This window comes from Merops nubicus, unplaced genomic scaffold (assembly GCF_000691845.1).
Source record: "Merops nubicus isolate BGI_N331 unplaced genomic scaffold, ASM69184v1 scaffold13832, whole genome shotgun sequence".
Taxonomy (NCBI): Eukaryota; Metazoa; Chordata; class Aves; order Coraciiformes; family Meropidae; genus Merops; species Merops nubicus.
The window spans coordinates 51,538-66,184 of NW_008594366.1; the positions used below are offsets into that span (position 1 = coordinate 51,538).

General features: G+C 37.5%; 1 protein-coding gene across 1 annotated transcript in view; it reads left to right on the forward strand.

The window, feature by feature from the left end:
• RYR3 (ryanodine receptor 3) overlaps positions 1–14,647 on the forward strand; it is a gene marked incomplete at its 5' end in the record, with an annotated part of 111,027 nt that overhangs the window by 51,403 nt on the left and 44,977 nt on the right. The window contains 8 exons of the mRNA XM_008935761.1: positions 1,242–1,291; positions 1,771–1,831; positions 4,832–5,070; positions 5,998–6,079; positions 10,788–10,918; positions 12,074–12,394; positions 12,621–12,861; positions 14,454–14,541. Of these exons, the coding sequence (XP_008934009.1) occupies positions 1,242–1,291; positions 1,771–1,831; positions 4,832–5,070; positions 5,998–6,079; positions 10,788–10,918; positions 12,074–12,394; positions 12,621–12,861; positions 14,454–14,541 (1,213 nt within the window). The remainder of the gene's footprint in view (positions 1–1,241; positions 1,292–1,770; positions 1,832–4,831; positions 5,071–5,997; positions 6,080–10,787; positions 10,919–12,073; positions 12,395–12,620; positions 12,862–14,453; positions 14,542–14,647) is intronic.

Genomic DNA, 14,647 nt, shown 5'->3' on the forward strand with positions numbered 1-14,647 from the left:
TGTTTTCTATCATCATCTTTCAGGCTGTATTTTGTTCTCACGCTTTCTTATTTTAACTACCAGTTTCTCAAATTTCTTTTGGTTTCCCTCACTAGAAGTCATCTTCACCAGAGTTGACTACTTTTTCCAGTGGAAGAGTAGATATAAAATTTGAAAGTAAAGGTTACTTACTTATTGTTACATAAGATCAGGCATTCATTTAATTTCAATTAATTTCAAGTTCACGCTTTATCCCTGAATGCTCCCATTATTTACCTAAGGTCAGTCAGGTTGGTGTAATAAAGCCAGAAAGATGTCTGCTAGGGTTGTACAAAAAGCCTTTATAAAGGTACATGAAAGAAATTAGTTGTCTAGCCTGCGTATCTACTATTATAAATTAAGAAATTCTTTGTCCATTCTTCATTGAGAAAAGTGACTATCAGCCATCATGTTATAGGAATTATAAGATTCCTTATAGTATAATTCCTTACTACTGTGAAGATAACAATGACAAGCTCTTGGTAAACAGAGCATACCAATTCCTTAGGTATATTGCCTTAATTTTGTTGCATCCTAATTTCATTTGTTATGTATAGCATAGATGATAAACAAGTCTGCCTAGTTGTATTTGGTTTTAGAAATTGACCTAGTGCTTTTAATCTTTAGAGAACTGATGATTTTTCTTTTTTCTTTATGATCATATTATTTTGGAAGATAGATTAGATACACAAGTTTCTGACATACTTGCCAGAAGCTCTTCTAGTCTTTATGTATTTCATCTCATCATCAACAGTGGCTAAACGCAGATTTATTTATTTACAAAGGATATCTTTGGAAATTGTTTTAAATAGTATGAAGATTTGTAATGCATCTCCTGCAGAATGCCAAGTAAAACACTACAAGTTACTCAGTTTTTCTTGTTCCTACAAAAAAATTCTCTTAGAAATAAAAGACATAAAGAATGACTCAACCATATAATATGCAATTGTTATAAACCACTATAATCAAAAGAGAGTGTCACATTTCTAGTCATCTCTGAAATAGTGAAGCTTAGAAAATGAGCAAATTCAGAAGCTTCCAAGTTACTCTGCTTAATGCAGTTGACTGGATGTTATTACATATGATTCAAAATACACTTTCCAGAAAATATGTTGTGTTTTCTCTTTCATATCCCCACTGCTCTCTACCTCATATTCTAAATAAATCTTTAATCTTTGTCTTGTCTTGTCTTGTTTTGCTCTTTCTGTTCTTTTCTACTTTAGCCTGTTCTGCAAACTAGCAGCTCTTGTTAGACATAGGATTTCACTTTTTGGTAAGTTTTTAAGAAAGAACTTGTTAAAGTTAAAAATGCAAGTAATGTATAATTATTCCTTCTATCTTACCTGAAATCTCATGCCTTTGCAGTTACTTTTAGATTTTCAAAAGTCATGGTAATTATTTTGATTTCTGTCATCCAACTGTTGCATTCAATAGATTAGTTTCTCAATCGGCTAGGGGGATGTAAGGAAAAAATAACATACCTATTTCACAGATATTGGTAAGAAAATTATAAAAACATATAAGTGCTACAAGATAAAAAGTTCAAAATGTTGCAGGGTGAAGTGATGAAAATGAGCCTTCTAACTAATGAAACTTAGTTCTAGAACCAGACATAACTCTCCCTCCAGTGACCTAAGCTGGGAGACTTATGTCTTGTTTAACCTGTGCATCTCCAAAATGAGATTTTTGATCATTTTTGATCCTACATTTTCTATATTACTGTGCTTTCATTGTGTCTTTTTTTCTAACCAGGTAGTGATTCTGCTACTATGGTGAACTGCCTGCACATCTTAGCTCAGTCTCTTGACACAAGGTAAGTTTGCAACACCTGTACCAACTACCAAATACATAGGTGTTGTAGAGCTTTACAGGAGCAGTTGGATTGTTTGGTTTTTTTTTTTTACATACCTTATTTGTGATTAATGATATTAGCAATATTAATAATTCCTATATTGACCTCCATGTTAGCAGATTTCCTCTAAAGGTTTTCATCTACATTTTTCTGTTCAATATCCGTCATTGAAACACCGAAAACTTTTGTCACCCTTTCCAAGGAAGTGCAAATATTCATACCTATAGATATTGAGACAGTTCAGTGCACACTGGAAAATTTAGTATTAGACGTATGCAAAATGTATTAATATATGGTCATAGTTACATTTGCTAACTTTTACTGTTTACCATTGAAAACCTTATGCAGATTAAAACACAGGCCAGGATAGCTTTCTAATTTGAACTCTCTTCCAGCCTAGTTAAGATATACGGCAGCCTGACAATGAACTCATTGTGAATAACAACACTAGAAAGCGTCATTAGGGAGCTGGAGAATAATGACAGAAAAACTAAGGAATGGGACGCTGATGCTGGTATTGCAGTTTCATTGTCTAGATTTAGGGTACCTTGAAGATATGCAAGTCAGGATGCCTGCTTACCTATCTAGTTACTGTGGCTCCCCTGAAAATTCAGGGATTAAGAGTTATTTTTCTTGTGTATATTGTATGGAAAAGCTTTCTCACCACTTTATTTGAAAGCACATCACAAAAACTGGAAAGATGATACTGAAGAAGCAAGTTCTTTGTTGTTATTTTCTTGTATGCAATAGTCCAAGCTAACTGTTGTTTGTACTGCTGTGTAAATGTAACAATCCTTCTCAGTTCATAATGTAAAGTTCACTGATACACCTGAGTATCTTGGCACGAAGCCTTCTCTCTTTGGAAGACAGCCAGCAGGGCATGGGGGGAGTGCACGTGAGGGAACAGAGGCTCTGCCACACCAACAGGTAGTGGTTGACATGTGCTGGGTCTCACTGGTCTGTGAGGATCATCTTAGAGATCGCTTGGATCAACTGAAAATGCACAAATCCATGGCCCCCGATGGGATGCATCTGCATGTGCTGAGAGAGCTGGCTGATGTTGCTGGGCTGTTCTCCATCATTTCTGAAAAATCATGGAGAATTGGAGAGGTGCCTGCGGACTGGAAGAAAGCAAACATCTGTCCAGTCTTCAGAAGAGGCAAGAAGGAAGATTCAGGCAACTACAGACCATTCAGCCTCACCTCCATCCCTGGAATGGTGATGAAGCAGCTCATTCTGGAGGCCATCTCTAACCATATGAAAGAAAAGAAGGTTACCAGGAGTAGCCAACAAGAATTTACTAAGGGGAAATCTTGCTTGACTAATCTGGTGTCCTTCTATGAAGACACGACCAAATGGATAGATGGATAGATGAAGAAAGAGCGGTGGATGTCATATACCTCAAGTTCAGTAAGGCTTTTGACTCTGTCTCCCATAACATCCTCATAAATAAACTTAAGAAATGTGGGATAGGCAATTGGACTGTGAGGTGGATTGATAACTGGCTCAACAACAGAGTTCAGAGGGTTGTGATAAGCAGCACAGAGTCAAGTTGGAGGCCTGTGACCAGTGGTGTACCCCAGGGATCAGTACCGAGTCCAGTTTTGTGCGGTGACTTCATCAACAACCTGGATGAGGGGATAGAGTGTACCCTCAGAAAATGCACTGATGATACCAAGCTGGGAGGGGTGGCTGACACACCTGAAGGCTATGCTGCTATCCAATGAGATCTACACAGGCTAGTGAGCTGGGCAAAGGTAAACCTCGTGAAGGTCTATAAGGACAAGTGTAGAGTCCTGCATCCGGGGAGGGTTATCACCAGGTACCAGTACAGATTAGGGGTTGACCTGCTGGAAAGCAGCTCCATGGAGAAAGACCTTGAGTCCTAGTAGGCAATGAGTTCTCCATGGGACAGCAGTGTGCCCTTGTGGCCAAGAGTGCAAATCGTATCCTGGGGTGCATTAAGAAAGTGTCCAGAACATCTAGGGAGATTCTCCTTCCCTTCTACTCTGCCACGGTGAGATCACACCTGGAATACTGTAACCAGTTTTGGGCTCCCCAGTTCAAGAAGGACAGGGATCTACTGGAGTGGGTCCAACTACGAGGAAGATTAAGGGACTTGAACATCTTTCCTATGAAGAAAGACTGAGAGAACTTGGACTTGTTTAGCCTTGAGAAGAGAGGGTTTAGAGATTCTTATTAATGTCTATAAATATCTGAGAACTGGGTGTCAAGAGGAGGGGGACAGGCTCTTTCTGTGGTGCCTAGTAACAGGACAAGGAATAATGGGTATAAGCTAGAACATAGGCAGTTACACCTCAACATGAAGAGAAACTTCTTTACTGAGAGTGTGACAGAGCACCAGAAGAAGCTGCCTGGAGAGCTTGTGGAGTCTTCTTCTCTGGAGACTTTCAAAACCTACCTGGATGCATTCCTGTGCAGCCTGCCCTAGGTGATCCTGCTTTGGCAGGGGTTGGACTAGATGATCTCCTCAGCATGGTGGCACAGCTAAGTGAGGAAGCTGAGAGGTTAAGGAGTATTAGGGTGACAGAACAGGAGGCAGATTTATGGTGTCAGAGTCTGCCCTCCCCAAAACAGAAATGAGAGCAGGCATCAGAGAACACCCACAATCAAAGATCTCCTGTTTTCAACCCAGACAGGTGGTGGAGGCCTCATCCCTGGAGACACTCAAGATCAAGCTAGATGAAGCTCTGAGTAGGTTGATCTAGTTGGAGATATCCCTGCTTATGGTGGGGGGGTTGGACTAGATGACCTTTGGAGGTCCCTTCCAGCCCAGACATTCTGTGATTCTATGATCTCTAGAGGTCCCTTCCAACCCCTAACATTCTCCAGTTCTATGATCTTCAAAGACTGATAGAATGTAGCTACCGTACATATATATTTATGCAACTACTAAAGATCAATGCAATATTAATATTTTTTCCCCTCACTATTTTTCAGAACTGTTATGAAATCAGGATCTGAGCTTGTTAAAGCTGGATTGCGTGCCTTTTTTGAAAATGCAGCTGAAGACCTGGAAAAAACTTCAGAAAATCTTAAACTTGGAAAATTCACCCATTCACGAACACAAATAAAGGGTGTTTCACAGAATATCAATTACACTACAGTGGCACTGTTACCAATCTTGACATCAATTTTTGAACACATCTCACAATATCAGTTTGGAATTGATTTACTTCGTAAGTCTTTATTTTATTTTGCAAGTTTACCATGTTATCATAGTGCAGATGCTTTTTAGTAATGACTGCATGAATTGAAAGGATGAAATTGTTTTCAGTAACATATATACTTCCAGCATTAAAGCTGAAATATAGCTGTACAGTGCCTTATTTCTAGTGTATGTCTAAAAATAATAGTATGTTTCAAGTTAATTTTGTACAATATTTATCAAAACAGGGAGAGAGATTAAAATTTCCCCTGAAGTGCTCCTTTAACCAACTGAGTGGATGAGACTAGTTTCCTATACAAACTATGCTTATTTTTATTACATATTTTTATTTCTCTAGATTAAAGGAGACAAATTATTGTAAATTTCCTGTGATTTTTTTCTTATATTTGAAAACTGCTTTAGTTCTCTTAATTTAAATTTTCCTTATTTTTAGCACCATTTAGTTTAAAATTACTGAGATGCTTCTTTGAGATTCAGCAATATGCTGTTCCAAACTTTGGTATATATTTGGGTGATCACAGTTCCAAAGCAGAAGATAATTAAAAGATTGATAGCTATGAAAAGACTTTGTTTTAAAAGTTGGGAAGCCTTTAGATCATGTTCCTAGTGGTTAGACACACAGACTGATGCCGTTTTAGCTTGAAAATGTACTCTGCAAGTGTGATAACCTGCAATGTCTTGTTAGCAAGTATTTGCTAGCCTTAGAAAGTCCTATGGTCTGTTAGTTTTTAGAATGAATGTGGATGTCAGACCAGGTATCAGAATAATTGAAGATAGATAACACGTGTGGAGTATTGACATCCTATAATGTTCAGCGATACATGTGCTATAAGATTTAGACATTCTTTATGAGATTGTGTAAAACCAGCTATTTTATATTTGGAAAGTAGTCTTTAGTTGAATAAATACTGATAATCTACTTCTTATTTTCCTCTAGTTGGTGATGTACAAATTTCATGTTACAGAATTCTTTCTAGCCTCTACTCCCTTGGGACTGGGAAGAACATCTATGTTGAAAGGTATTGAATGAAAAACTCAGCATGTAAAATTTTCTCTTCTTTAGGAGTGTGTTGCTTAAGGTAATAAAGGAGCTTGAATGAAAGTCAAATCTGAAACAATGTGAGCATGTTTAAAATACACTTTAGCTGGAATGTAGTTGCTTCTATGTTATAGTTCAGTTCCACACACACAAAAAAAAAGCCAACCCCAAACTAAATAAAAGCAGACAACTCATGCTGCATATGATAGTGTATCTGCAGGGAGTTTGTTTTTCCCATAGGGAAAGTTATATTTTTCCATGGGTTGCCATTAAGGTTCCCAGAGTTCAGCTACTTCATGGTGGGGTGGCATGTAGGCTGAGTACTAAGTAGGCTGTATCTGTCTCTCACCTAGATCTATACAGAGTTCTCAAAATAGTTGTACTGAGCATAAATTCCTGAGCATATTGTAGAACATTTTGACAGGCTTGAACTTTACAAAGGAAACCACTCAAATCTATCATGTGCTACTTGAGAAAAGGAGAACCATAACTGTTGGTGTGTCTGTCACAAGACAAGAGCCAAGATAATCATAATCCTTTCTTACACTTCTGAAGGCTTTAGGTTAGGCACTTTTCATGATCTTTTGTACAGTGAAAAGTTTAAGATCCACTGGGCCCGAGAGACTAAACTGGAGCAAATACAACTCCATAGTCTGGTTAAGAGAGACTTTGCCTAGTATGAGGGGTGCTGGTCTCCACTTCCTTCCAGAGTTGGTTCAATAATTCTTCCATGAGAAATGGAAGATCGGTCTGGTGGACAGACTGTCTCTTTCCTCCCACTGCATGCACGTGCCTGTGCGCACAAGCTCATTCTTGCGTATGTATGCATTCAGTCCTTTATACATCCACCTCTAAATTACAAATCCATGCTCTTTCTTTCTTGGATTGCAAATCTCAAATACTGTTTGGCACAGATCTGATAGGGAAAATAGGAAGAGCCTTAACCCTGCTCCGACTAGGAGTCAAGGTCTTCTCACAGGAAATAAAAGATGATTGTGTTTAAGTTGCCTTTCAATAAGAGGAGCTCACATTACAGGCCTCCAATCAACTGTCAAGAAATGTAAGCACTGAACATTAAACACTGATGTTAGCAGCTCACCTTTTCCTACTGTAATTGTCTTCTTAGAGGGGAAGATTTATCAGGTGAGATATATCCAAAGAAGTGAATTAGTCTTCTACAGCTGTGTGAGAGGTTTCCTACTGTGGATTTCATTTAGTTTGGATTTCTCTAGACTCATTTAGGCTCTTAAACTAAAGCTGTAGGCAGATATCAGTGTCTAGGTGGGAGGTAGGATTTCAAAGACACTGCTCAATGTTTCAGCAAAACTTTAAAAGTGAATGATTGAGCTGACTTGAACAGTTACACAAGTTAAACGATGCTGAGATTTAGGATCACAGTACAGTTTTTCTCCTAGTAAATTTTGACAGGGACATTAAGTTTTTAACTCCCATTACAGCATGAGTCAGAGTTCACTTTTTATAGGAGAATATCATTTTTCATGGCTGAAATAGTTCAGCTGATTCTACAAGTCTCCTGGGTGCTGGGGCTCAGAAATAATACCAAGTTGGATTGCTCCTGCTGCCTTGTTGTAACAAGCTTCCTTTGTCAAGGGTTTTATCCTCTGTGTTTAGCTTGTTAAGGATGTTGAAAATGTTTCTGATTTCTCTGTGGGCTGTTCTTCCTTAAATGTCTCTGTGCTTCATAGATGTTGAGGACTGGATGCAAAATGCATTAGTCTCACTACTTTGAGCCCTAATGCTCTGCTGTCAAGTGTAGTATTATTGCTGCAGGCATTCTGACTGTGAATTCTATACTCAGGTACTCACCTCTTTTCATTCACTGCAACAGGAATGTATGTCCTAAGTTTGGGATAGATAACTCTCTTCTTGTACACTGTACCCAGAAGTTGTATGTCTCTTTATGGTGTCTTAGTCTTTTCCTCTTTAGTTTCTAGATACACATTTCTGAAGGATTTTTAGAACAAATAAATAAATAGCTGTATCCATAACAAGAGTAGTTAAATATGGCAAAATTAACTACTGTATTCAGCTATATGTTCATATTCAGATTGTTCAATTTAAGACTTCAGTTTGACCTGTTTGAGGCTTCTCAAAATGCCGACTACCAAAAATGGAAGAAATTCTAACAATGGTATAGTAAGAAATGCTCCTTCATGACTGCCATCAGTTGGTGGTGGTTTATCTTGCTTTGGTTTTTCAAAGCCTAGATTGATTTGATTAAATTTCAGGGCTTTTCCACTTCTTCCAAGGCTTGTACATCAGACTCTGACAGTTCTTCCTCATTCTTTGGAATAAGTTTTTCCAGTTAGCTCTCTTCCTAACATATTTTCTCTAAAAGGTTAATTTGGCTTTTATGTACCTTTTACTCCACTAGTTCTATTGAACCACTCAGTTCCCCAAGTGATTTATTTTACGTTATTTGCTTTTTAAGTCAGTGACTATCTGGTCTGAAATTCTTTTTGTCTTTTCTAATTTCCATCCTGCAAAATTATAGGCTTTCCCTTGGTTTCTCATATTTAGGAGTTCTATATGATAAAGAACATCTGCGTACTTAATTTTCATAGCCTCATTGTATAATTGTTCACCTTCCCTTCTTTTGGCTTCTTGGTATCCTCCTTTCATACAGAAAGACAAGTGCGCATTATGACACCATGCATGTGATTAAATAGCCTCAGTGCATTTCATGTCAGTCTTTTCAAACTGCTTTTTATTATGCTTTTGCGTACCTATACATACACAAACACACCCCCCAAGTTTTTCCTTCTTGGTCCAACAGAAGGCAAAGATGTAATAAAGATTCCTCCTTAAGAAAATTTTACGAAATATCCTATATATATAATTACACCTTTTGTTACAATTTGAATTGGAAGAGAACATGGCTGTACTCTAGGAATTCTAACAGTATTAAAAAAAATGTTAATGAAATGTTCTGTGTTTGCTCTCTGTGATAGTAATATATCATGTATTCTGTTGCAAAATGTATACTATATGGATAACCATAATGTAGGGATACATAGATATATAGGTGGAGCACAGTTTCTTTTTAATTTTGTCATAATTGATTTCTGCATTTCCTTTGATAACAGTAAAACAGTAAACTGTAGTAATTCCATAGAGAGAACAAATGAGCAATCACCCTTGAAATAGAGTAATATATGAATCGTTACATGAAATACCTAAGTAAAAAAAAAATCCTTTTTTGTAATGTTTTTAAATTCTGTAAGGCCATTGCTTTTGCCAATTTCTTTTGTTCCTCCTGCAACAAAGTTGGAGGGTATCTAGTTGCATAACTCTTCACATCTCGGCACGGCTGTGAAATAATCTCTTCTAGTGTTTCATCACCCCTGTGGTAAAAAATGTCTTCCTTATATCTAGTCTAAATCTAGCCTCTTCTTGTTTTAAACTATTATCCCTTGTTCTGTTGCAACAGGCCCTGCTAAAATGTTTGTCCCAATCTTTCTTACAAGCCCTGTTTAAGTACTGAAAGGCTGTGAGAAGGGAGTCCTCAGAGCCTTCTCTAGACTGAAAAACCCCAAATCTCTCAGCCTCATAGCAGAAGTGTTCCAGCCCTCTGATCATTTGTTGTGGCCCTTCTCTGGACCTGCTCCAACAGGTCCATGTCTGTTCCAAAAAAAAATCCATGGGGCTCACCAAAAGGTGAAAGGTGTGTGCTATCTGTACCCAATCTGTATGTCAAGCATAACAAAATCTGTAAGGCATTTTGTACAAACAGTGCTTCAAGACTTCAAAAGAGTACACTAGCTTTAGTTTTAAGTCAATGCGAGTCTGGTCTTATGCAGAAAAGGCCTGTTTCAGCTCCTCTTGCACCTTCACCTGTACATTTCCATCCCTTTCTTTTTTTCTGGCAAATAGTGTTTATGTAGCCAAATGCTGAGCATGTTTTGTTGCTGTTGGTTTGGCTTGGTTTGTTTTGATTTTATGGTGAGGTGCTTTTTTTGCTGGACCAAATCCTTCATCCAGTTTATCAAGATGCTGTCTGAGTTTTAGTGTCAGCATAGAACAGACAAATAATGTGGGAAGGTTGTGTGTGGGAATGTAGAATTGCCCCTTTCAGAACACACCACACAGAATGCCATAAAGTCATGAAATCAATCTTCAATAAGTAGCAGTAGTGTTTCTCATCATGTGACTATAAGTGGTATAATGAGCAAAACAGAAGAAACATATAGATAGATATATAGATATAGATGATATAGATATAGATATAGATACACACACAGAGAAAAGAAGTGAAATCTTGAACAAGAGTATGATTTCCAAAACAGATTCCTTTTGATTTTATGAATTTGCTTCCTAAGTAAACTGAAGGTATAATAAGAATTTGCAGTTACTAATCCATTCTTTGTGCATATTTGACATTTTCCATAGTTTGTAGTTGCACAGATGTACTGTGGAGCAGTTTACCTCTGATATACAATATTTGGTGGAGGCTGGTTTTATTAAACTTTGTTTCTATACCACTGTAATTTCCAGTAGTTTTGTTCACATGAGAAATAGAATTTTTTGAAATTGTCTAATAGTTTCTAACGTATTAAAAAGTCTAAATCAGCAGTAAATGTTAATGCTGATTATAATGCATGCTAGACATTGAAAATCTAGTGAAAATCTTTTCCTCTCAGGTAACTTTCAGTGTCTCTCATATACAGGCAGCGTCCTGCACTTGGTGAGTGCTTAGCATCTCTTGCAGCAGCCATTCCAGTGGCATTCCTTGAACCTTCTCTCAATCATTACAACCCATTGTCTGTCTTCAACACAAAAAGTGCAAGAGAAAGAGCAAGTAAGTACTGGTCTTTACTAAAAAAAAAAAAAAAAAAAAAAAAAAATAGATATAAAAAAAGTGTTGTTTCTCTCCAACTAATTTTGCTAGAATGTCTGGCATTAGATTATGATGGATTGTTAATTTCTGAATAAACAACCTTCAGTTTCTAATAGAAGCATCTGACAAGTGAAATTCTTTCGTGACATTTTTCTTGGGAGATAGATCTGCAGAGTTCATGAACTAGGTACAGTTTAATTTTAATTGTATCCCTAATTTTGGGCTGCTTGTTTTCTTTTTCCTGAGGTGGACTTAGTCTTTTGCAAACTGACATGGAAGTTGTAAATTTTTATGGAAACAATGGCCAGAGTTTATTGATATAAGCTCTCAGTTCTGCACTTTAATAGCTGGACTGCTCACCAGATAACTGCAGGGCATTTTATAGTAAATCCAAGGCAGTTCTTGTCTGCCTCAGTGCTATATGTGCATCATCAGAAAGACATCAACCAGGAGATGAGAGACCTGTGTATACTCCAGAATCTTACTATATCACAGAATCACAGAATGTCAGGCATTGGAAGGGACCTCCAGAGATCACTGAGTCCAACCCCCCTGCCAGAGCAGGACCATCTAACCTAGGGCAGGTCACACAGGAACACATCCAGATGGGTCTTAAAAGTCTCCAAGGAAGGAGACTCCACAACCTCCCTGGGGAGCCTGTTCCAGTGCTTTGTAAGCCTTACAGTAAAGAAGTTCTTCCTCATGTTGAGGTGGAACTTCTTGTGCTCCAGTTTGTGACCATTACCCCGTGTCCTATCGCAGGGCATAAGTGAGAAGAGATTGTCCTTTCCTTCCTGACACCCAGCCCGCATATATTTATACACATGAATTAGATCCCCCCTAAGTCTTCTCTTCTCCAGACTAAGAAGCCCCAGGTCTCTCAGCCTCTCCTCATAAGTCAGGCGTTCCAGTCCCCCGGTCATCCTCATAGCCCTTCGCTGGACTCTCTTGAGTAGATCTCTGTCCCTCAAAATAATTATGTCCACCCAAGATGGTGACAGAAAAAACACTTGAGTGTCAACGTTAGTTGTATGTTTAGGGTTTGAAAATAGATGAATGGAGATGTTCCCTTATATTTTGTTAATTATTCTTTTGCTTTTCTACCCTTCCTTGCAGTTTTAGGTATGCCTGATACAGTAGAAGAGATGTGTCCAGAGATCCCTCACTTGGATGGACTAATAAAGGAAATTAATGATTTAGCAGAGTCTGGAGCAAGATATACTGAAATGCCTCATGTAATTGAGGTTATCTTACCCATGCTATGCAACTATTTATCCTACTGGTGGGAAAGAGGGTCTGAGAGTGTTCCTCAGAGTGCTGGGTCTTGCTGTACAATGATAACATCTGAGCATCTAAGCATCGTTCTTGGAAACATTCTAAAAATCATTAACAACAATCTGGGAATAGATGAAGCATCTTGGATGAAAAGAATTGCAGGTATGGTAAATATTTTTAAAGAGTAATTCTCTGTAATTGGCTTTTAATCTCCCAATACACACAGTTGTTACAAGCCTATATTCATAGTTTTATTAATAATTTTATGATGCTCCAGAAATATCTGAAGCACTATGATCTTTGTTTTCTAGAACTGCAGAGTTCATATTAATACAATGAAAAACATCAACTGTGCATTAACCATAGGATTGTCTGTCTTCTTATGTAGTTTACGCTCAACCCATCATCAGCAAAGCCAGGCCTGATCTGCTGAAAACTCACTTTATTCCAACGCTGGAGAAATTGAAGAAGAAAGCTGTAAAGATTGTGGTGGAAGAGGAGCAACTTAAAGCAGATAGTAAAACTGACACCCAAGAAGCTGAGCTACTCATTCTGGATGAGTTTGCTGTTCTTTGTAGAGACCTTTATGCCTTCTATCCAATGTTGATACGCTATGTAGACAACAACAGGTAAATAAAAACTAATAATTAAACTCATATTTATTAGTTAGTGTACTAGGTTCCAAGATCAGATAATCAGAAAGAACACAGTGCATTTAATGTTATGCTGAGAATCAGATTGTCATTATTTTAGGATTCTTAATTTACAGAAATATATACCTTGAATTTACACCATTTTCTCACATGCATTTGGCTTATATTGTATTGTAATTGCAGCATTATCATTGAGAATGCATATCCTGACCAGCTTTGTTATATATATATGCTACCACACCCCAACGACATTACAAATGAATATGCCTTTCAAAAATTAAAAAAAATGGCTAAACGCCTTAATTGTTAATGAAGGGATGAAAAACATTTTACCTGGATTGAATCATTCTATTTATAGGTAATACCACAAAGGTGTTAATCATCTGTGGGTTTGGTTTTGTTTTGTTTTTATTTTCAGATGGAAATAAAAACTCTATTTCCATTGTATTGCCTTTGGAATTACCAGACGTTTTTCTTCTCAACTACTTAATGAAGGATTATTCTGTGCCTACACTTTCACTTTCCTTTGACTCAGAACATGACCCCAAGATGCTCTTCAGAAGAGTATCTGAAGTGTCTGTAGTAACTCAGTATCTACAATACCTTAATCCTGTTGTTAACAACATTGTTCCTCTGTACACAATCATTGCCTGCTGAGACTTTTAGCTGTTAGTACATATTGGGCTACCTAGGAGCATTTTCATTGTGTGCATACTCAAGAATGAAATTCACACTGAGAATGACTTGCTTCTTCTAGATGAACATGTGGCTTCACTATGTCAGACCTTGGCACGAAGGAAAAACTTCCTGTTTTTAAAAAACACAGATTTAACTGGTCTGTGAAAAAAAACCCAAAAAAAACCAAAAAAACAAAACTAGATTGGAACACAGAGTTAATGAACATAACTTATAATGCTTCCCATGTCTCTTGCCAGATGCCCAGTTTATGTATGGTAATATTAATGCATTTTAGCATAGAGACATATAGGAGGGCTGGATCTGTTAGTTCATTTGCCCAAGTTTTCTGAGCAACCTGGTGGAGACAGATCCAGACTGAAGTTCTGTTAAGTTCCTAGATTACTAAAGTAAACCAATTGAAGAAGTCAGTCTGTACAGCTTTAAAGATAGCTGTACCTGTGCTCTGTACAGGTACTTCAGGTCCCTGTATTCTTCCTCCTCTCCACATCACAGTGTTCTCTTTTGGATCAACGCAAAATTTTGATAACAAAGTTCTATTATGAGAAAGAAAAAAGAAACAGAAAAATACAGCCAGGTCTGGTTCTTAGTTTGGTTTGCAGAACAGGCACAAAAATAAAATATGTGTTGGCATCATGGGGAGGAGGAGAAGGCAGAAATAAGTAGTCGAGAATTAGGAATTTTGTTGGACATGGATAAAACTGCCTTGAAAAATGGTCTCTCTAACCATGGTCATGGAAAACTGAAGCGACTCTCATTAAGTTCCAAGATTAACTATAGAAATGTAACCTAACCTGTTTAATAGAGACTTTTATACTCAGTTGCCTTATTTAAAATGTCTTATTTAAAATTTCTCTTGTTTTTGTAACTAGAGCAAATTGGCTAAAGAAACCAGATGCAGATTCTGATGAACTCTTTCGAATGGTAGCTGAAGTTTTTATCCTGTGGTGTAAATCACATGTAAGAACAGATATATACTTTTTCTTCCATTTCATTCTGTCTTTGTATATCAATGTGGTACATGCAGAGGAATTAAACTTCTGGTGATTTTTTTTCCCCCTCATCT